General features: G+C 46.8%; 1 protein-coding gene across 6 annotated transcripts in view; it reads right to left on the reverse strand.

Annotated features, from left to right (window-relative positions):
• Positions 1 to 23861, reverse strand: part of FBXL2 (F-box and leucine rich repeat protein 2) — a 104305-nt gene that overhangs the window by 52652 nt on the left and 27792 nt on the right. Inside the window, exon 1 of one of the 6 annotated variants that reach the window (XM_053262510.1) lies at positions 12819 to 12923. The exons of 3 other annotated variants lie outside the window; for them this stretch is intronic. In XM_053262510.1, the coding sequence (XP_053118485.1) occupies positions 12819 to 12872 (54 nt within the window). In that variant the 5' untranslated portion in view covers positions 12873 to 12923. Of the gene's footprint in view, positions 1 to 12489; positions 12739 to 12818; positions 12924 to 23861 lie in introns of those variants that run through there. 2 more of the 6 variants (XM_053262512.1, XM_053262516.1) reach the window with 2 other exon arrangements.

Below are 23861 nucleotides of genomic sequence, written 5' to 3' on the forward strand. Positions count from 1 at the left end.
CAGGGAAAGCTACAGAGCAAGAAGAGGAAAAGGTATGCACAAATTTAAACACAGGGTCCTCAGTTTGTATGGAGGTTTTTTAATGAGTAGATCAGGAGTCTTTGTTGTGTCCAGGTTATGAAGACTGTGGTTTTCTAAGTCTTCTGAGGAAGATGATAACTTCCTAAGCCACACTGCATTATCTCCCAATGGCTCTGAAGGTTATTAGTGTAGGTAGAGTCATCTTCAGAGTAATAAAAATTCTCCAATACCAAAACCGAAGCCCATTGATCTTCACTCTCTTTTGCAGACAAACATTGTGGACCCAACACTGGAATCCAAGACAATGGAAGCAATGCTGAAGTCACTACAGTAGGCACCAAAAGGGATGTAATTGTCTGCAGTGCAGAGACAGTTACAGTCAACATCAAATGCACTGTCATAAGATCTTCCAGCTCAACATCTTCAGGTAAGGAAAGATGCTCTATAGCAGTGGCCTTGAAACAGTAGTGGGAAGCTGCTCTCCTCTTCTAGAATACTGAAGCACAGGTCGATGTGGGGATTGCTCTTTCCATGCCAAAAGTCAGTGTTGAGAATAGTAGCATGAGTATCAATACCTCTTCTTGCAGCAGGAGTCTCCTGTAAAGGAAGCAGGCAAGTAAGGTTTGCTATGACAGTCACATACAGGGTGATAAGAACACACACACACTGATCTAACAGGAGTTTCCCAATGTCTGTAAGGCAAGAATGATGGATTCCCAGAAGGATAGCACTGATTCCCATACTGTTCCCCCCGAAAGTCAGTAATAATAGTAATTTCAGTAAGCTGAGTGGGGATGTACTCATGAGGTGCTGCCAAAACTGCCCTTGCCAAGATGAAGGAAGTTGGAATATAACCCAGTCACATTTGACTCTTGACTGGGAGAAACCAGAGTCTTCAGTACTCCACTCCTCAGACAGTGGATCAGCCATGAGTAGTGGCAGCTGCAATGATGAGTTAATTACCAAGTATAAAGAAAGTCTAATAGGAATCAATGTCAAAGTCGAGGTTGAAGTCAAGGCAGATGTTAATGCTGGCACTGAAGCCTGAATCAATGCTGCAACTTATGTCGCCTCAGTCAATATCGAAGTTCCCTTCACTGTTGATGTCGGCAGTGGTAAATGACGGGACTGAGGAATGCTTCCTCTTTTTAAACTTCTTTAGGCTTAGCTCCTGTTCCCAAAACATCTTGCCGAGTTTTGAGCCCAGTGTTGTCTTCTCACAGGACTGTCATCCACCAGAGGACACATGCCCTGTCCATTCCTCGGCTGCACCTCACCAGTCACAGCCAGGGCAGGAGCCACTCTCTGTCTCGATTGCAAAATGTCAACAGTTAATATTGATGGTGGGGATGATGATGACACCTATTTTGAAGAGCATAGCGAGGACACTGAAGGAGTTGCAATCAACACCAAGCCAGACACCAAAACAGGATGAAGTACCAAATCATACACAGCCACCCATAAGCATAATCCCTTATTCTTTCACATTTGTTTTGAAAACTCCAAACAAATCCTGCAAGCACTGATACTATGATTCTCCACCAAGCAGACCAAACTGCTACCATACCTGTCAGATGAGGGAATTTTAGCTCTACACATAATATTGTTTGAAAGCCTTTTTCAAGTCCAAAAGAGCCTACAAAGAAGCATGGCACTGGAATCCTCTTCTTTGACTAAAGCAGGATGCTGCTGGAAACACAGGAACTAGACAACAGAGGGACCTACATTTGCTCAGCTTCACATCTCCCCAAAAGCATGTGGTGGCATAGTGTCATCACCACCATAGTATTGTTGCTATGACAATGCTACAGACAATGCAAATTTCAACAAAAAGGTAGGCCATCCATCAGGAGACTATGATTGGGAGATGTGGCAACAGATCGTAATAGCTTATACAAGATAGCAACAATGGCAATACACTGCACTGACAGTTTGCATCCCAAAACAGAGAAATAAGATATTGCTCCAGACAGAGAAGCCCCCTTCAGATGTTAAAATAATTTTTTTTAAAGCCCCAGCTTTCTGATCACTGAGACAATCTACCCATGGTTAGAGCAGATAGCAGGCGGGTGGGGTTTCTGAGCATATCAACGCTTCAGGGCACACTCTCAAGACACTGTACTTGAATAAAACATCTATGTTCTTTTTCAGTCTACTTTCCAGTAGACTTATGAGGTCAACTAGCATTCTGTGTGTGTGTTTCTGCCCCGTCAACTTCGAAATGCCAGGACCAATATAAACCAAATCAGGTACAGTTGTAAGGACACACAGGGAAACCACAACAGCATAGTTTGTGATGTTGTCATCAACCCCAATTCAAGACGGCAGACACATAAACGTTTTGAGGTGCAAATGGGCTAAACCGCCTAATCGATTTGAACCAAATTTGCTACAGCTGTAAGGACACCTCAATGGCGTAGGTTTGTGATGATGTCATCCACCCTGATCCAAGATGGTGGATGCATAAATGCTTGAGGCGCAGTTGGGCTAACCTGTAGACTGCCTAACTGATTTGAACCAAATTTGGTATAGTTGCAGTGGGTAACACCCACTACACAGGGACACCTCAACGGCGTGTTTTGTGATGATGTCATCTACCCCAGTTCAAGATGGCAGACACATGAATGTTTGAGGTGCAATTGGACTAACTTGTGAACTGCCTAACTGATATGGAGCAAATTTAGACCAGTTGTAGAGATAGTGAGAGGAAGGTAGGCAGATTAGTTCTTACTAGAACAACTTGTTAATGTCTGAAGAGGCCTAGCAAGGGCGTATGCTAAATTAGGCAGGGGGAGACAGTTGTCTCCTGGCCCAGTTGCCTCAAAGGTCCCCCCAAGAGGCCAGTCCCCCCCATGGTGCAGCACGGCAGGGCATATGTACACCCTCACCGCTGCTGCCTTCCCAAGTTGCAGCCAACCTGAGCAGGCCGCACAATGGCTTGCCGCTGCTGCCCTTGGTGTGGCAAGAGGGCAGGGGCTTTCCCTTGCAACAAGACCAGTCGCACATGTGTGCCCTGCCCTCTCTCTTCCGGTCTGGGCTTGGAAGGGGTGGTCAGAAGCCGCCTGTTTGCATTGCCAGAAATTGTAATTTAAAAAAAAAGAACGAGAAGACCGGAGACAAAAAGTAGCAGCTCCACAGTAGCTGCCTCAGCTGCTCCCCAACGACTGCTGGGGTAGGGACTCACTGCTCCCTGTCGGTGGGCCAGCCGCTCTGTTCCTCCTCCTATTGTTGCTTGTTCCAGCAAAGAACTTGAATGAAGGAGACAAGCAAGGAGTGGTGCTGGGATTCCCACATTCTGGACTGGAGCTTCCTTGTCTTTGTGACTGAGAAGAAATAGCTCTTCCTCGTCCCTCACATCATTCAGTCAGAGGAGCATGGAGAGGGTCGGAAAAATTAAATCCTCCCTCCCAGTCCCCAGGATACTGAAGCAGAAACTAATCCTTTCCTTATTCTTCGTCTTCCCTCCATCAAGGGACTTATTTATTTAATTTATTTATTCAATTTCTATACTGCCCTTCCAAAAATGGCTCAGGGCAGTTCCCTCCCGCTCCCCAATACATAGCTGCGCTTCTTTTTCCACCCTTCTTAGCAGGCAGGACAGAAAGCTCAAAACACTGGGGAGCACACAGCTACAACCATCTGCTGACTGCTGCTCCCCCCTCTTAAACACATCAGAATACCTGCTTTCCCCCCTCCACACACACTGTTAGTCCCTTCCTTGCCCTCTTACTTTGTGCATTCCATCTTTCTCTTTGCTGCCCCCTTTATTTGTTCTTTCCCCTTTTTCTTTTGCCCCCCCTTATGCTTTTTCTCTGTTGTCCCCACCCTCTTTGTTGCCCCCCTTTCTTCCACAACCACAGCCGCTCATCACCTCCCTGAATTCCTGTCTGCTTGTACTCTTCCCACCCTGCCCCATCCTTAGCATTACTTATTAGGGATGTGCACGAATATCTTCGGCGGCGGCGGGAGTAGTACTTTAAGGGCGGGGGAGGGTGTACTCACCCCTCCGGCCGCATTTCCCCCACCGGCACTCTGTTATTTTTAAGCCCCTCAGGGCAGCAGCATTCTTCCCTGCCATCCCGTTTCCCCCATCGGCTGGAAGTAGCAAGCATGCGTGCACCAGTTGCGTGCACGTGCGCTCGCTACTTCCAACCACTTCTGGCCGATGGGGGAAACAGGGCAGCAGGGAGGAACGCTGCCGCCCCGAGGGGCTTAAAAATAACAGAGCGCTGGTGGGGGAAATGCGGCAGGAGGAGTGAGTACACCCTCCCCCGCCCTTAAAATACTATTCCCGCTGGTGCTGAAACCGCCCCCCAGTGCCGAAACATTTCGGAGGCCTTTATAATGGCCTCTGAAACGTTTCAGGCACATGCCTGTTACTTATTTGAAGATTGAATAAGTTACTGCTCAGATATCTATCTGAATCTGCTGAAAAACATTTTATTTAATTTTACTATAGTGAAATGTACCTGGAGGTTTTCAGAAGCAAAGGGAGCCTCTTACTATATAAATCCCTCCATAGTGTTCCGTGTTCTGTTCTGTGGTGTTCCGTGGGTGGGGACTCCCGTGATTTCCCCATTGTCATGGACAGACCACCATCTGGTTAAGGTTAGGCTTACAACCACTTTCCATCTCTGCAGGGCCGAAGGGCCTATTAGAATGTTCCGCCCAAAGAGGATATTGGTTCCAATAGGATTCCAAGAAGCCTTGGAGGGATTTAATGTTGGTTCTGCTGGTGATCGTGTTGATGCCCTGGTGCAAAACTGGAATAACATGCTCACCAGGGCAGTAGACACAATTGCTCCTAAGCATCCCCTCCAACCCGCTTCAAAACAGGCCCCTTGGTACACAGAAGATCTATGGGGGCAGAAGCAGCAAGGCAGGCGACTGGAGCGCAAGTGGAGAAAGACTCGACTTGAATCCGACAGGTTACGACATAGAGCACATTTAAAGATCTATGCTCAGGCAATACGTGCGGCAAAGAAGCGGTGCTTTTCTGCCCATATTGCATCTGCGAGTTCACGTCCAGCGGAGTTGTTCAGGGTTGTGAGGGGATTAGTATCTCCCCCCCCCCGCCCCGAATCAGAATTTGGAGCCATCAGTTACACGCTGCGATGTGTTTAAAGAGTTTTTTGCAGATAAAATATCTTGGATTCGGGCTGACTTTGATGGAGACTCCACAATTAATTCGATGTCTGAATTGGAGGTGTCCGACAACTCCTCTTATGTGGTTCTACTGGATCAGTTTCAGTTTGTGACTCCTGAGGATGTGGACAAGCTGCTCGGAGCGGTGAGGCCTACCACTTGTTCTCTTGACCCTTGTCCAACATGGCTTGTTCGATCTAGCAGGGAGGCTGTTGTAAACAGCCTGGTGGAAATCATAAATGCTTCTCTGAGGGAGGGCAGGATGCCTCCTTGTCTTAAGGAGGCAATTATTAGACCACTTCTTAAGAAGCCTGCATTAGACTCCTCAGAGTCGAGCTACTATAGGCCTGTTTCCAACCTCCCATGGCTTGGCAAGGTAACTGAGAAGGTGGTAGCCTCTCAACTCCAGGCGGTCTTGGAGGAAATTGATTATCTAGACCCATTTCAAACTGGTTTTCGGGCAGGCTATGGGGTGGAGACTGCCGTGGTCGGCCTGATGGATGATCTCCAATTGGCAATTGACAGAGGAAGTGTGACTCTGTTGGTCCTTTTGGATCTCTCGGCAGCTTTCGATACTATCGACCATAGTATCCTTCTGGAATGTCTGAGGGTGTTGGGGGCACTGTTTTACAGTGGTTCCGCACCTACCTCTCAGACAGATTCCAGATGGTGTTGATTGGAGACTGTTGCTCTTCGAAATCTGAGCTTATATATGGCATCCCTCAGGGCTACATACTATCTCCAATTCTCTTTAACAACTACATGAAACCGCTGGGAGAGATCATCAGGGGATTTGGTGTGGGGTTTTATCAGTATGCTGATGACACCCAGATCTGCTTCTCCATGTCAACATCATTGGGAGATGGCATAACCTTCCTAAATGCCTGCCTGGAAGCAGTAATGGGCTGGATGAGGGAGAATAAACTGAGACTAAATCCAGATAAGATGAAGGTACTTATTGTGCAGGGTCAGAACTCTAGAGATGATTTTTATCTCCTTGTTCTAGATGGGGTCACACTTCCCCAAAAGGAACAGATTCACAGTCTGGGAGTACTTCTGGATCCACACCTCTCCCTAGTTTCTCAGGTTGAGGCAGTGGCCAGGGGTGCTTTTTATCAGCTTCGGCTGATACGCCAGCTGCATCCCTTCTTGAGATGAATGACCCCAAAACAGTGGTACATATGTTGGTAACCTCCAGACTTGACTTCTGCAATGCACTCTATGTGGGGCTGCCTTTGTACATAGTCCAGAAGCTTCAGTTGGTACAGAACGCGGCGGCCAGGTTGGTCTTTGGGTCATCTCGGAGAGACCACATCACTCCTTTGTTGATAGAGTTACACTGGCTGCCAAAAGGTTTCTGGGCAAAATACAAAGTGCTTGTCATAATTTATAAAGCCCTAAATGGCTTAGGCCCTGGGTATCCAAGAGAACGTCTTCTTCATTATGATCCCCACCGCCCACTGAGGTCGTCCGGAGAGGTCCGTCTCCAGTTGCCGCCAGCTTGGCTGGCGGCCACATGGGGACGGGCTTTCTTGGTTGCTGCCCCAAGACTTTGGAATGCACTCCCTACTGAGATACAATCCTCCCCATCTCTGACAATTTTTATAAAGCTTTTGAAAACCCACCTCTTCACCCAAGCTTTTTCTGTTCTTTAAATTTTTAAGGTTTTAATTCGTGGTTGATTTTAAATTTTTAAATTGTTTTAAGTTTTTGTATATATTTTAACTTGTTATATACTATTGTTAACTGCCCAGAGATGAAAGTTTGGGGCGGTGTACAAATGTAATAATAATAATAATAATAATAATAATAATAATAATAATAATGTGTATATGTGTGTGTGTCAGTGCTGTAAAAGAGATTAATTATTTTGACTTCTAAATGTTCACTGCCACACCTCCCTCTGTCATAGTTGAGATGTAGGCTATAATAAGTTGGAACAGCATATAAGTTCAGTCGGAACTTCAAAAGTGATATGGGGAAAACCATGACCGTAGCTGTACGTGGCTAGAGTAGTTTAAGAGGTGACCAGTTTTGCTTTATTATTTGTACATTTTGTATAAAGAACAGCCAGGCTGATGTTGGGCTGCTTCCTTCTTGTCCCCATAGCACTTCCTGCCAGTTGGAGATGTTGTGGAGAGAAAGGGGCAGAAGGCAGAGATTCTTTTAGACCTGTGGTTCAGTGGAGGTGAAGCCTTACACCCCCTGGAATGTTTCTACTAATGTATATATGCACAGAGAGTCTTGCACATCTTTACAAATTCAGTTGTTAAATATTGGATCCTTTAGAGCCAGAAGGGGTGCAGGAGGGGGAAATATGTGGGATGGGAGTATGTTAAGTTGTGTGTTGAAATGTTTCTGCTAATGCATATTTGCATGAATATATTTGTTTTTATATTCTTACTTTCTTGTGAGTTCAGTTGCTGTTTGTGCCCTCAAGAACTCACATGTTAAAAACACTATATGTGTCGCAGAGAGAGGCACAGAGAGAGAGAAAGAGATGATGCTTAACTTGTCAGCGGAGTGGGGGAGGGGGCCTCCAAAAACCTTTAGGCCAGGCGAAGGAGAGGAAGGCAGTGAGGGGCCCATTTTAAAATCTCATCTCTGGGCCCACTCCAACCTTGGTATGCCCCTGAGGCCTAGAGTAATAAGGAAGGTACTCCCAAGTTTCTTTACTGTTCTATCATCTCCTTTATTCATGCATCTCCTCCAACGATAATTCAAACTATGCACATTTTTTCAGATTAATGGCAGTTATATGGCACTGAAAGACAACTTTAAAATAATTGCCTTTACAATTACTACAACTGTATACAGATAGGAGTGTTTCACCATATGCATTTCCAGATATTTAAAAATGGTTTTTTGTTTTTTTTAAAGTTGGGGCTTTTAAAAGCATACTGCTTGGAGCATTATCAGTTTCACAAGCAAAGAAGTAACATTGGGGGGGAAATCTGCAATATTTACCCTCAGACTGACTCCATATCCCCAGGGAATACAGATGGATCACAGACATGAAAAAAAGTGCTTGGGATATGCTTGTGCATAAGCACTTTAGCATTACAGGATGAGATTTACATCTTAAACATAAAGTGAATGATAGCAAGAAAAAGCAGTTATAACCAGTGTTGCATGGAAAACTATTAGCTGTGCAATGAAAGCTTGTGCTACAATACATATGTTAGTTAAGATGAACAAGATACTTTGTTTTAAAAAGAAAGTAACCCTTGTTTTCCAAGCAGTTATTTAAGTAACTGGTGAATAATGTTAAAAGAATGTGCTTCAGAACATAGAATTCTGCTCCAACATCTTAAGTACACTTATGGAACAGGATCCAGACTAAGCTAGTCATGACTGAGTCCCACTGAAAGTAATGGGATTTAATTTAGTTATGACTAACTTGTCTTATTTATTTCCAATGGTGCTTAGTCATGATTAAGTAACTTAATCTAGTGACTGCTCTAGGTTCCTGTGGCTTTTCAGTTTTAGATCATGCATGGTCAGGTTCTAACAAGACCATAGTTTTAAGACCTTTCACCTCTTATAAGAAATACGTATTTTTTCATTCAGCATATACAAATCAGATTATTATAAGGCTTTGAAAAATTTAGAACCAGAGATATCGGGTGGAAAATTATTCCATTTCTAAAATTTCTTCTTGGCTGCTTGAAAATCTTTTGAGCTATAGTGAGGGGAAATTAATAAGGTGGAGGGTTTTTTTTTACTGTATACAAAGGTCAAACAACATGGCAGATCATAATATATTTAGGGCATCAGGAAAATTTGTATAGTGATTTTTTTTTTAGAAAAATGCAAATGAAGGTAAGTTTGCATGGGAAAATTTTCTAATTCTTTTTTTTTCTTTTCAGAAAACCCACAGCTCTGTCCAGGACATAAATATTATTATTATTATTTATTTGATTTGTATACCGCCCTTCCAACATGGCTCAGGGCGGTTTACAATTAAAATATCTATGTGGGACAAATGTGCCTGATTTTAACAGAAGAAGGGTGTACATATGAGGGAACCTGAACTCTCTCTCCTGTCTTCCCCACTCACAAACAGTGACATCATGCATTTTTCTCCTCAGTCTGTCTAATTTCTGGTATAATACATAGGGGAGCAGGGAGACACGTACATGGTTTAAAATGTCCAAACTGTCTAAGCTGTTACATGTATACACTGAAATAGATGGTAGCAGCCACATTTGCTGGTTCACATGTCTGTCCAATTAAAACAGAAATTCCATAACACTGCTTGAACACTACCCACTGCGCCAACACTTTTCTCCCATACCCAATACAGAGAAATAAAGACCTGGCAATGGACTGCAAGAAGGTAAAGTGAGAAAGGAAAGAAGGTTCCACTCCCCACACTTGTGCACCCCTTCTGACGTTAGCATTAGACCCTCCAATGACCCTGCTCTATACATTATTCAGCTAGTGTCTGACCTAAACATAATACATGCGAAATGCTTTGCACACTCATAAAACACTAAACAAATGCCAAGTATTATTGCTGTCAATGTTACATCAAGTTTGACCCCTAGAACAGTTTCGATTGGGCTTCTTCAGAAACAAACTTGTTACAAAAGCATAAGACATCACCACGCTGCTGTTTGATCTGTATGGGACACAGCTTAGGGTGCAATTCAAATTGGGAAAATAGCACAGTGAAAAAGGTTAAGCAGCCCCACTCACTGCTATCAACAAATTGGAAGAATCGCCCCCTGCTGCCTTTTATTAAAAATATGAAGTTGTTAATCTCCTGCAAAATGTGTAGTTTAGCCCTTTTCTATATAAAACAATTATCTATAGACCACAATAGATGATACTGTCAAAATAGTAACATATGCAGTTAGAAAAGGGGTCATGCCAAGAGCACACCCAATGTCGGTGCACTTCCTGATGAACTATCTGCACATCCTTTTATCTCACAAAGGGGACCTGTTCATCTGAATTGCCCCTCTATACACACTCCAAATACCTGTTTAAACATGCAAAGGAGAGACTCACAGGACACACAGAAAAGGGAGAGAGGTTGGGTTGGAAGGGAAAACCAAGGAAAATTTCCGGTGGATGAGGCATTATGGGGTGGTGGCTTATGGAAGCAGTATTCTTAATTGTTAGAACTATGGTAAGGAACAAAGAGGCAAAGTATGGAAAATGCAGTTTCATGGTGGAACATGAAGAACACTCATTCATGAATGCTCATTCTGCATGTTCTGTGGGCTTTGTCTCTCAAGCATTCTCTCTGACAAACACCTCACATAAGTCTCCCCTTGTAAGGTAGAATCCAGTGCTGAATCCATATTTTTTAATGCATGCACTTGATAATGTAATATGCAAAGCCACCTTATAACCAGGTAAGAAAAACACAAAATGTACATTTAAAATATTTTAATTAAATTGCAGTAGTTTGTTGTTATTTTAATTGTCATATATAAAGCAAAAGTTAATGTATGGAGTTCCACAAGGCTCCATACTGTCTCCAGTGCTAGAATATCTACATGAAACTGCTAGGAGATTTCATCAGGAGATTTGGTGCAGAGTTTTATCAATATGCTGATGATACCCAAATCTATTTCTCTATATCAACTTCATCAGGTAATGGCATTACTTCTCTAAATGCCTGCCTAGAGGAAGTAATGGGCTGGATGAGGGATAGTAAACTGGAATTGAATCCAAACAAGATGTAGTTTTAGTATCTTCAGTATCTTCCTAAAGTTACTGGCAGTTGAGTTTGGGGTTGCTCAGCTCTTTAAGATCTTGTCCAGAGCTTGTATATTTCTGACTGAAATGAGGTTGGTGGGGTCAGAACTCAAGAGATGGTTTAGCTCTGCCTGTTCTGAAAGGGGTTACACTCCCCCAGAAAGAACAAGTACATAGCTTGGGAGTGCTCCTGGATCTGAAACTCTCACTTTCTCATTTCTCAGGCTGAGGCAGTGGCCAGGGACACTTTTTATCAGCTTTGGCAGATATGTCAGCCATACCCATTTCTGGAGGTAAATGACTTTAAAACAGTTGTACATATGCTGGTTTCCTCCAGGCTCAACTACTGCACTCTACATGGGGCTTTCTTTATACGTAGTATGGAAGCTACAACTGGTACAGAACATGGCAGCCAGACTGCTCTCTGGGATAACCCAAAGAGACCATATAAAACTGATCTTAAAAGAACTACACTGGCTGCTGCTAGGTTTCTGAGCGAAATACAAAGTGCTGGTTATTACCTATAATGCCCTTAACGGCTTGGGCCCAGGATATTTAAGAGAGTGCATTCTTTGTCATAAATCCTCCTGCCTATTAAGATAATCTGGGGAGGTCTGGTTATGACTACCACTATCTCATTTGGTGGCTACTTGGGTCTGGGCCATCTATGCAATTGCCCCAGGACTCTGGTATGCACTCCCTGCCAAAATCAGAACTTCTCTATCGCACTCCATAAATTAAAAAATAAATAAATATGAGACATCTTGCAATGTCTGTTCTGATACCTTTTGTGGGATGTGTTTGAGGTAAAGAAGGGGCTCACCTCCGCCCCTCATGTGAGTTTAGCTTTTCTTTCCTTCCCCTGGGGGAGAGCTGCACAACTTCAACTCTCTTGCAGATGTTGGCCTACAACTCCCACCATTCCTGACTGTTGGCCACTGAATCTGAGGATGATGGGAGATGTAGTCCAATGCTGGAGGGCCAAAGTTGTGTAGCCCTGCGCCTGGGGCATGAGAACAGGGTGATGAGTAATAATGCCCGCAGGCAGCTCCTACCAAATTCCCATTCACATGTGTATACTAAAGTCTCGATTTCCTTACCTCACATCTTGCCTCCCTGATCAGTCAGTTACAGCTCTATTTTCATACACAGCAAACACCTACCTAACTCCCACTTACGTCCTCTCCATCTTGGCATGCATCCTATAAACCTATTATCCTCTACACACATCCTATGGGCACGCCCAGTTTTCTTTCCCATGCACCAAACTACCCCAACACGTAGGTAGCCCCCCTTCAGATGTGTACCGCTTCCAAACCGCACTTCCAATGCCCACCCCGAAAGTCTCCCATCTCCGCGCGGCGCCCAGTCGGTTGTCTTCTCCATTCCCAGCTAGCCCCATCATCACCCTCAACCCCACAAACGCATAAACCCCACCCTGCCCACAATATTTTATTATCCCGGGAACGGAGGAAACCGACCGGGAAATGGGGGCTGCCAGCTCACAGGGACTCCTTTTGTATCTCCCCCTCCCCTTAACGCCCCGCCTCCTGCGCGTGAGGGGAGGCGGCCGGTTCAACGGCCCAGGTGTGACCGTTGGGCGAGCCTCACCATTGTCAAAGGCAATAGCGACACCGCGGGCCGACAGTTGTCCCGGTAACGAAGGAGCCACTTCAAAGGCCGACCAACCAGCCAGGTGCAAGACCTGCGCTCGCGCGCCACCCACCGAGCGAAGAGGGGAGACGGAGAGAGGTAGGCGGTGTCATCCCTGGCACGTGACAGCAGGAAGGGCCCTGCGGATTGGAAACCCAACGGCAGGGGCAAATGCGCGTGACTTCTAACCGACGCGAGCAGCTTGGAAGGGAGGGCGGGAGAGGGAAGGGGAGGAGGAGGAGGAGCTACCTGAGAAAAAGGAGGAGGAGGAGGGCTTATTAAATTACCTGCCTCCAGTCCAGTGTCAGTGGTGTAGCTTTGGCTGGAATAGAGCACGGCATAGGAAGGACGGGATGTATGTGTCATATTTGAGCGTTTCCGCCTTTAAAAAATGCTTCTTACATAAATAAAATGTTACTCACACACACAAAAACTGGACGTCAGGGGGAAGATCTCTCGCGATCTCCCTTTCTCGCTGCGTGCTTCGAATTTAGATTTCCCCGCCCTTAGGGGAGCATTTCACTAGCACACCACAGCGCATCTGTTATGGCAACACTGAAAAGCTTATCTTTACAGAGAACTGGGGGAGCCTACTGATGACATCCAACTCCAAAACAGAAAGATCTCTCAGCACAGCAGATTCAGCAAGATATGCTCAGCGCTGTTTCATATCCAGAGCCAGCGTGGTGTAGTGGTGGACTAGGACCGGGGAGTCCGAGTTCAAATCCCCATTCAGCCATGAAACTAGCTGGGTGATTCTGGGCCAGTCACTTCTCTCTCAGCCTAACCTACTTCACAGGGTTGTTGTGAAAGAGAAACTCAAGTATGTAGTACACCACTCTGGGCTCCTTGGAGGAAGAGCGTGATATAAATGTAAAATAATAATAATATCCTACAGTGGCTTGGTAAAGAGCCAAGTGCTCCTACTGCAACAACCATTACTACTGCTTTGGCCCTGGGGGACTGCATAAAAAAAGAGTACCAACCTGGGAAGCTACCATGGGCAGGGGCCAGAGAAGGAGCAAAATTGCTTCCCCACTCTCTGTCAGTGAGAATATATTGCACCAGCTGCCAAGGTCAAACTACATATTACTTTAACACGTGCTATGCAGCTACATGCTTGTTTTTTCTTTGTTAAATAGCATATGCAGAGCCCCAATTCAGACTGGGACTGCTGGGCGGGGGGAGGTTCTTCAACACTGACCAGAGAGAAAAGTTCTCATTGTCCAAGGAATGCAGAAGCAAAATAAATTATATTTCCCCCCAGTTCAGCAATCCTTGGTTGGTTCTCTGACCCATAGCCACTGACTAAAGAACTAAGGATTGCTAAAATGTATGTGGGTTGCGGAGTTAGTAGTAATACTACTGCAATCTCCTGCAAATGCTCTGAGGATCATTTGAAGACTGGGGAAGGAGAAATCCTATGATTATAAACAAACACATTCAAACCATTTAGATCTAGGCATTAGACAAGTAAGTGTCAGCTCTTTTGCCAGGCAGTACTGGCAAGGCACTTTTTTTTTTTTTTTTTTTTTGCACAATGATTCCTATCATCTATTTCCAAAAGAGGTGATCTTTATGGATGCATAACCAGAGCACCTACAGATGAAAGGGAGGTACTAGCAGACTCAGGGTAACCCGCAAATACATCAGTTTCATAAAAATCAAAGAAAATAAAATCTAACGGGGTTTTTAAAAAAAACCACCCAAAACTGCCCTAATGGAACTTAATGGAGCAGAATGTCTATTAACTCGGAGGGCAGTTAACAGACAATCTAAAACTTTCACAATGCTCAGGCACAGGCTTAGGTAACACATGTACACCAAAGATAAACTGCAACATTTTGTTGCAAACAAGCTTGCAGAATTTCTGTCTACCATGCAGCTATTACTGAATCTCTTCCGGGGAAAAAGAGTCTTAGCACAGAGCAGTAGGGATGTGCACAAAACAGATTGTGTGGTTTGTTTCAAGCTCAAAACAAAGCATAGATGGCTAAAATGTTTAATCAAAACAGCAGGAACAAAACTCAAAATGTTTCAAGTGTTTCAGCCATAGGTAACAATGGAGAAATTTGAAAGACCCCTTTGTTCCCCATGGGTAGCTCCTAGGAACACCAAAGTGGGTTAGGTGGAAGGGTATGATGGGTACTACCTAGGTAAAGGTAAAGTTGTTTGTCAAGTCGATTTCAACTCCTGCCACCCACAGAGCCCTGTGGTTTTCTTTTGGTAGGAGGGGTTTACCATTGCCTCCTTCCATGCAGTATGAGATGGTGCCTTTCAGCATCTTCCTATATCACTGCTGCCCAATATAGTACCAGCAGGGATTCAAACTGGCAACCTTCTGCTTGTTAGTCAAGCATTTTTCCGAGGCATGGGGAGGGCATCCTCACATGATGGGTTGTCAGCCTCCGCATGCTTCGAGACAGGGCCAATCAAATTTCAGGACTGCATATATTTTGCTGCAGCAGCCACACCCAACCCAGTTCCGGTCCTGTCTTGCTTTGTAGTCTCTGTCAAGCTTGTTTTTTGTCTTCCTTTCCTTTCTCTGTGTGCAAGGGTCAGAAGGGAGTCACATTCATTTTCTGACTAGCTCCTCGCGACGCCTCCAACCGCCCTGCACGTGATCGTGCCCATACTTTAATAGGCGGTTGGGGGGTGTCTTCCTCAGTTTCTGCAGACCGCCAGACACCGTCGTGCATACTGACGATCCTTCTTGAAACTTCAATTTCACCGCCTTGATGTTGCGGGGAGGCTGGGTGGGTATTATGAATACAACGGATCACCTCCAGATCATCTGTTACAGGTGAGCAACCTGTTTATCTGGATCGTGATCCGTTGCATTCATAAAGAATGGGTGATTAGCCAGCTTCCCGCTTTGGTGGCGGGTCATCAAGGCAGCACCCTCTTCAGGATACTTCGACCAAACTCTGCATCTTTCGCTTGCCGTATGTCCAAAGCATAATGCTTCACAAAAGGATGACATGAGGCCCATGTGGCTGCCCTACAGATCTCCGGCAGTGGCACACCTGCCAAATTTGCTGCTGATGCTGCATAAGCCCTCGTTGAATGCGCTTTAATAGAACTTGGGGGTGTCACACCCTGAGCATTATATGCCAGCCGCACGGCACGTACAATCCACTGCGCGAGCCGCTGACGCGTCACTGATAAGCCCTTAGGCTTGCCACGGTAAAGTACAAACAACTTGTTCGTTTTCCTTATGGACCTAGTGGCGTGTAGCTAATACAGCAAGGAACGCCTTACATCTAGCTTATGCATCTTGATTTCCAACTGCGTCTGTGGGCCTTGGAAGAACACGGGAAGCACAATATCCTCATTGATATGAAACTCCGACACTATTTTGGGCCTGAACCTAGGATCCAGGCGCATCACTACTTTCCCCGGGTAAATTTGGGTGTAGGGCCGATCAGCCCGTATCGCAGCCAATTCGCTCACCCTACGTGCTGACGTCATTGCTATTAAGAATACAGTCTTTAAAGTCAGCATGCCCAAGGGCGCAGCCCCCAAAGGTTCAAACGGTGCTTCCGTCAATGCATTCAAAACTAAAGTTAAGTTCCATTGCTGAACGGGACGCCGTACAGGTGGGTACATGTTATTAACCCCTTTCAGGAATTTCTTAATCTTGGGGTGTGAAAACACAGTCTTTCCATCCCAGCCACCATGCCCGGCAGATATAGCCGCCAGGTGCACCCGAAGTGATGAGTTTGCCAAGCCGGACATTTTCAAGGTCGTCATATACAGTAACACCTGCATGATAGATGCCCGTTTAGGGAAGAATCCTTTCCTTCTCGCATAGCTGCGAAATCTCTGCCATTTACTATTGTAATTACGCCGGGTCGAAAGCCTCCTACTATTAAGTAGGATCCTTTTCATTAACCTATCAGCCACGCTGTCAGCTTCAGCGTGTGTAGTTGTGGGTGTAAGATCATCCCCCTTTCTCGACTTAGCAAGTCCGGGTAAACGGGAAATTGGTGATACCGGCCCTGCGACAGCTTCAGCAGAAGAGCGAACCATGGTTGTCTGGGCCACCATGGTGCCACCAGAACCCCCTGCGTCTCGTCTCTGAGAATTTGCGCTAATACCCTGGGGACCAGCGGTTGTGGGGGAAACAGGTAATATAGGCCCCCCCCTCCAGAGACGCTGGAACGCATCTCCCAGTGAGTGTTTGCCATGTCCTGCACGAGAGCAATAACTCTGACATTTTTTGTTCGCAGCAGTGGCAAACAAATCTATTTGCGGCGTACCCCACTTCTTGAACAGCGGCCGAAGGTAACACTCGCTCAATTCCCATTCGTGCTGCTGGTTCAGCTGAAACGATCTGCTCAGCATGTCCGCCTGAACATTGTCCTCCCCTTTGATGTGCAACGCCATAGGGCGTATGGAGTTCGCAATACACCAGGTCCACAGACGCTGGCTCAAATGACACAGGGTTCGGGACACCGTTCCACCTTGTTTGTTGAGGTAAGCTATGGCGGTTGTGTTGTCGAGGTTCACTTGTACAACCCTTCCCTGCAACTGGGGGCGGAAAGCCTTCAACGCCAAAAACACCGCTAAAAGCTCCAGATAATTTATGTGCTTCAGTTTTTGCTGTGGAGTCCACCGACCCTGTACTTGACAATGACCACAATGCGCTCCCCAACCCCATAGGGAGGCGTCCGTTGTCACCCAAAAGGATGGTGTCCAGGGTCGGAACTCCCTTCCTGATAGTAGATTGTCTCGTTGAATCCACCACCGCAGTGACCTCAGGACACCGACAGGGATGAGTAACATCTTTTTCTGGTTGTCCACATTCGGACGGAAATTGCAGAGATACCACAACTGAAGGTCGCGCATATTTGGACGGGTGTAAGCTACAGTAGAGTTGCAGGATGCCATTAGCCCCAGAAGCCTCTGGACGGCCTCCGCTGGTTGACGTGGCAACTTCTCGAACAGAAGCACTAAATCCCTGATCTGCTCGTACCGTGACTCCGGCAGAAAAGCCCGCTTCTTCGCCAAATCCAGTATCGAGCCTATAAAGTTCACTCGTCTTTGGGGGTCTAATTTGGATTTCTTCCAATTCACATTGATTCCCAACTGTTGAAGCAGCTGCAAGACCAATCGTATCTGAGAAAGTAACCCTTCTCTGTCTGCGCTCACCATAAGCCAGTTGTCGAGGTAAGGGTACAGCCTTAGGCCCTCTGTTCTTAAGAACGCTACGACTGTTGCCATCACCTTTGTGAACACACGCGGGGCTGTTGAGAGCCCGAATGGCAAAACTGTGTACTGGTACGCTGTATCGCCTACTGTGAAACGAAGGAATCCTCTGTGATTCTCGCGAATCCCTATGTGAAAATAGGCATCCTTCAAATCCAAGGTGACCGCCCATTCTTCTTTCAGTAAGAGATGCAGAATGCCCTGTAAAGTGACCATTCTGAACTTCTTCGTCTCTATATAACAGTTCAGCTCTCTTAAATCCATTATTGCCCTTATTCCCCCATCCTTCTTGGGGATCTGAAAATATCTGGAGTAAAACCCCCTCAGTCTGTCCATCCACGGCACACGCATTATTGCTCGTTTCTCCAGCAGCACCTGCACTTCGTCCTGAAGTGCTGGTGTTGACCTGGTGTATTTCACACCCTGGAAAGGTGGCAAATTCTTGAACTCTATTGCATAGCCATAAGTTATAATTTTCAGCACCCACTGATCTGATGTTATGTTGTGCCACGCATTGGCGTGGCGTGCCAATTTGATGGATACATTGGCTAACGCGAGGCTGTTCTCGGGAGCCTCGGGTACTCTGGCTAATGCGAGGCTGGTGTTGGAAGCCTCGGGTATTATAGTTGGTGTCGATATGCGGTGTTGCAGTGGATGGACCTTCACTTCAAAGAGACTGCTTAGATTGGTCTTTAGCAGCCCTCTGGCCTTTAGGTTTCTGATAATAGGGCCTATTCCTTTGATAAGGCCTGTTTTGTCTCCTGTAGTCTCTTCGATCCTGCTTATTCGAATACCTATTTTGCTGTCTTCCGTAGGGGCGACTACGAGACTGCTGACTAGCTGAAGAAGTGGATGTCATGAACGTTTTTGCCGTGACCTTCATCTTTTTCCAGGATTCCATGGTGTCATCCGTAGAGTCTGCAAATAGCCCTTTCCCATCAAAGGGCAAATACTCAATTTTATCTTTCATCTCTGGCTGTAAGTTAGTAGACCTCAGCCACGCGTGACGCCGCAAAGTAATAGCTGTTGCCATTGCCCGCGATTCCGTCTCCGCTAAATGCTTGTACGTGCTCAGCAACTGCCTGGTCACCACCGTAGACTTTTCATAGGTCTGTGCTAGAGCCTTTTGTAAATCATCTGCAGACAACGTGGACGAGTCCTGGAAAAAAGTGTCCCACAGATGGTGGGCATACCGTGTCATACATGCAGCATAATTAGCGATTTTCACTGCTAAACTGGATGTAGAATAAACTCTACGTCCCAGGACATCAAGCTTTCTCCCCTCTTTATCAGCAGGGGTAGTATGGCGTTGTGCACCCTTTGACGATGCACACTCCACCACTAAAGAGTTCGGGTCTGGGTGCCTCACCAGGTAAGTGTTATCAGCTTCTTGCACCCTATACAAACTCTCCAACTTTCTCGAGGTGGGCGTTGAAGTCCTCAAAACAGCCCATGCCGACTGTGCCGCCTTCGTAATTGCTGGAATCATTGGTAGCGACACAGGGTGAGTGACCTTAGCTTTTGCCATCATATTATACACAGGATCTTTCAGATCTAAGACTGGTAGCTGAACTTCCAGGCCCAAAGCCTCCGCCATCTCACGTAGTTGCGCATGGTACGCTTTTAGTTCCTCTGAGGGAGAGATCGAGGTACCCGGCGCTACCTCCTCTGGAGGGTCAGGCTCTCTGGGCTCGTGCATGGTGCTTCCCTCAGTGTCTGACAAATATGATGTGTCTGAGTCGCTGTTCCTACTGCTCCCAGTCTCATGTGATGAAACACACTGCGTAGCAGGGACAAGGTTAGAAGGTGCTCCTTGCAACGACACTTGGGGACGTATGGACTCTGAGCGGTGTGGCAAGGACGGGTTATTTTGCGGCAATCTGGCCTCCAATGGACGCTGCCGCTGTGGCAGTGGATCTTCACGAAGTGACTGCTGCGCCTTCCATATCTCGTATTCCGCATAATCTGGTGGAAAAAACACTTCGGGGTTGTGGCGGAAACCACAAGCATGTGTGATGCGGCCCACAGCAAGAGACGTGGCCGTTGATGCATCTGCCGTTCGTGCCAGAATAGGTATCGGCTTCGGCAGATTACGATGTTCCACCAAAGGAGTCATGAGCTGTCGAATGGGACTCGTGGCTGCTGAAATGAGTCGAGTAGTCTCTGGAGTATGCATGGACGGTCGCCCCGGAGACGCAGATGGAGTCTTAGGCACCGCTGTCCCACTCAGCTGGTCGAAGGTAAACGCGTGAAAGGTCGACCCGGATGGCGTGCCTTCACTTGAATCCAATAGGGCCAACAATGGAGTCCGAGTTTTCTGCACAACAGTTTGTTCCTGCATGACTCCCTCACCAAAGTCCATATAGTCCTCCGGATGATAAGTCACCCTGGGCGACGCCAGAGAGTGAATTGGGGTTCTTGCAGGAGTTAAGTCCGCCACCAGCCGGTGTCAGTCTCCAGTCTGGAAAACACTCGGTGTTGAAGCAGTACATTGTTCTGTAACCTGAACTCCCGCAATCTGTGTAGACGAGGCTTGTAACTCTGACACCTTCGGTATCGAGTCGAACCCCGTCGACGCCGACAGCAGCGGGTCTATCGATGTCGGTGGCGAAGTTGACGCCGGTAATGCCCGATCTCTAGATTCCGTTCGATGTCGAGCTTTCGATGCCGACGCGTGTTCGTGCCTCGACGTCGATCTCGGCGCCGACCTCGATGTCGATGGCGAACCTTCCGATGACGGGGAACTTTGTTGCACCCATGGAGACGGAGTCACCTTTAAAGTAGTATCCCAATCTTCCGCCTCGGTCTGTAAACCCGTTGGCAAAGGAGTCCTACTACGGACTCGTGTCTTTTTGGACCTCTTCCTCGGTGGCGAGGAAGCGCCCTCTTCGTCTGTGGAGGAATATCGCGCCTTTTTGTGTTTGCGCCTCTTCTTCTCCACACTCCCGGGCCTTTTAAACTCCTCTTCCATAGTGGCTTTAGACTGCGATGAGGCAGAGTCCACAACAGGAGGAATCGAAGTCGACGGTATCGTAACGCTCGTTACCGACATCGATGTCGAGGGCCCCGAGCCCGGCCTCGGCGTCGGGGGTCTAAGTGCGTCCTCGTACAGTGCCGCCCGCAAACGCAACGCCCGATTTTTCAAAGTTTGTTTAGAAAAAGAGCAACAAATCTTGCAGTTCATCGGGTTATGTTGCTCACCACGACAAAGCAGGCAGGCATCGTGTGTATCCGTTGATGGTAATTTTGCTCTGCAGTTAGTGCAGCGCTTGAAAGTTGTCTTAACCGCCGCTTTCGACGCCATAGCGCTCAGCGTCTCACGGCCAATAATAATGTTCCAATTTACGAATTTCTTAAGGGATATCCAAAAAACGTAGTCCAAAACAGTCCAAAGTTCAAAGCCAAACGTAGTTCCAAATCCGTTCCAGTCGTTGTACCGTGAAAACTATTAATTTACCGAGGAGCAATCGATCTGAGGTTTAGACGCAATGGCGGTCTAAAAGAAACTGAGGAAGACACGCCCCAACCGCCTATTAAAGTATGGGCACGATCACGTGCAGGGCGGTTGGAGGCGTCGCGAGGAGCTAGTCAGTCGGTCCGCGAGGTCCCTGCGCAGGCGCAGAACCCATTCTTTATGAATGCAACGGATCACGATCCAGATCATCTGTTACAGGTGAGCAACCTGTTTTTTTCCTCAGTTTGCTGTTCCTTGTGTTCTTTTTGTTGTTGTTAAGCCTTTGATTTTTGCTGTTCCATTCTCCGTTTGTGAAGCCCATTATTTTTCCTCTTCCTCCTCCATTTCTGTGTTTTTTCTGGCTCTGCTATGGAGGTCTCTCATTTCGGGGACATGTTGAAGGGAGCCCTTTCAGAGGGGCCCCTCTCAGAGGCTACTCCAGTTCCCACTCCCCTGACTCAAGGGTCCATGATTGCAGCAATGGTGGCTTCCCAGGAGGGAACTGTGCCCAGTAGCTCTGAGATGGCTCTGCACCTAGAGCTCGCGCTGCCGCCGTGAAAAGTGGGGGGGAAAGTCCAAGCACCTCAAAGACCAAGAGGGTGGCAAGAAAAAGAAAATACACAAGCTGGTCTCTGGCAGGGCTCCGCTCAGTGAGAGGCTTCAGCTTCAGGCTGTATGGGCGCAGCAACCTAAAGCGGTTGCGTCTGAGATTCCCGCCCAAACTCCAGTGGCCATTTTAGAGTCTCCTCAGCCTGCCTTGCTGATAAAGAATGCCCCTCCTATAGCGCCACATTCAGCCAGGGGAGATTTACAGGGGACGCACGCAGAGACAGCCGAAGCTATACTTGGCCCGAACAACGAAGCGTTGTCTGTGGGTGAGTTGCAGTGGTTGGGGGAGTTTGTAAAGAAGCAGTGTCTATCTCTGGTGTCCCCTTTACTAGATCGGTTGGGTTCCTCAAGTCAAGCCCCTGCAGTAGTGCCTCCTCCTGTCAGTTGTGAGGGGCCTTCCCACTGGGGGTGGGGGCGGTGTTGTTTCAGAAGTTTAACCAGGCGCCCGTCCTATTCATCTTTGCCTGATTCTAGTCCTATTAGAAGGGCTATTCCGCTGAGTGAGCACTGTCAATTTTCTACGCCTCCTAAGAGGCGTTTACATAAGAGAAGGAGAGTTACTCAAACTTCCTCCAATGAGGGAGTTCAGTTCCCTAAATGACCTGTGGTTGTCCCTATGACAGCAGCTGCACCATCTGCAGTTAATCCAGTCCTTCTAAACCCCTTGCTGTTACTTCTACTAACTCTCAGAGTTCTGATTCAGAAAAGGAGGAAGGGGAGTTATCTGATGAACAGACTCCTACAGAGAAACCCAGCTCTTCTCATTTATTCTCCTTATCAGAGTTTGAGGTATTATTGGCCAAAGCAAAGAGGGTCATCAAGGATGTGACTCCGGAGTCTGGGGTTCCTCCTGCATCAGGTTTGGATCAGGAAGTTTTCCCTTCTACTTCCTTTTCTGCTGCTACGGTTCCTTTTCCCTCCCTCTTTAAAGGTGTAATGTTAGCAGAATGGGGTGTGCCAGTAACCACCAAGCCTGTCTTAACCTTTCCTAAGAAGTTTGTATACATTACCACCTGACATTATGTCCTTGTTAGCTATACCTGTTGTAGATGCTCCTGTGACCCAATTGGTGTCAGGTGCTCTGTTGAATAAAGAGGGCGATGAGTTTCTCAAATCACCCGAGGAGAAGAAAGCGGATCATCTTCTGCAAAAAGGTCATGAAGCCTCTGCCACCGTTATTAGAGCAGCGGCAACTAACTCGATTTTTGCCAGAGCGTCCATTCCTTGGGCAAAGGAGCTAGTTAAATTGGTGCCCCCAGACAATATTAAACTTTGCCAAGGCCTTTATAAGCTAGCCAGGGCTTCGGATCTTATGGCTGATACAAGTCTTGATTGTCTTCAGCATGCTTCCAGGGCTATGGCAGCAGGGTTGGCGGTTAGGAGAGGCCTTTGGTTAAGGCATTGGAAAGTTGACACAAAGTCTAAAGTCGCCTTGGCTGCTACCCCTTTCTTAGGAGGGAAGTTATTTGGAGAGTCTCTGGAACCATTTCTGGTAGACACCCGTGACAAAAAGAAGGCAGTGCCTATGGGGCGAGGGGAAACTCGTAGGGGGTTTAGGGGCAATTCCTCTTTTCAGAGTTCCTTTTGTTCCTACAGAACCTCACCCGTGCGGGCTTCGCTGGCTTCAGGGATCTCCATAAAGACAGAGACAACCGAGGCTTCACTTTCAGAAGCTCCTGGAGAAGCTCCTGAAAGAAGCTTCCTGGCCCAACAAGAACAGGGCACCAAATAGAAATCTACCAGGGTCCTTCACCAGCAATGCTGAGCCAAGAAATTGTAAGCAATGACTCACTTCAGGTGGGGGATCAACTTTTGAATTTTGCCAACACCTGGGTGCTGAACACCTCCGATCAGTGGGTGATTGTATGGTCACTCAGGGTTATTTAATAGATTTTGTTTCTGTTCCTCCTGATTTTCATTTTGTAACCCCTGTGTACAAGCTGAGTTCAAAAAGGTTACTGATGGAACAGGCCATTCTTCATCTGTTAGAAATTCAAGCTATAGAGCCGGTTCTATCGATGGAATCATGGCTAGGCGTGCTTTCCTTGCTCTTCTT

Source organism: Hemicordylus capensis, chromosome 6, assembly GCF_027244095.1.
Source record: "Hemicordylus capensis ecotype Gifberg chromosome 6, rHemCap1.1.pri, whole genome shotgun sequence".
NCBI classification, from domain to species: domain Eukaryota; kingdom Metazoa; phylum Chordata; class Lepidosauria; order Squamata; family Cordylidae; genus Hemicordylus; species Hemicordylus capensis.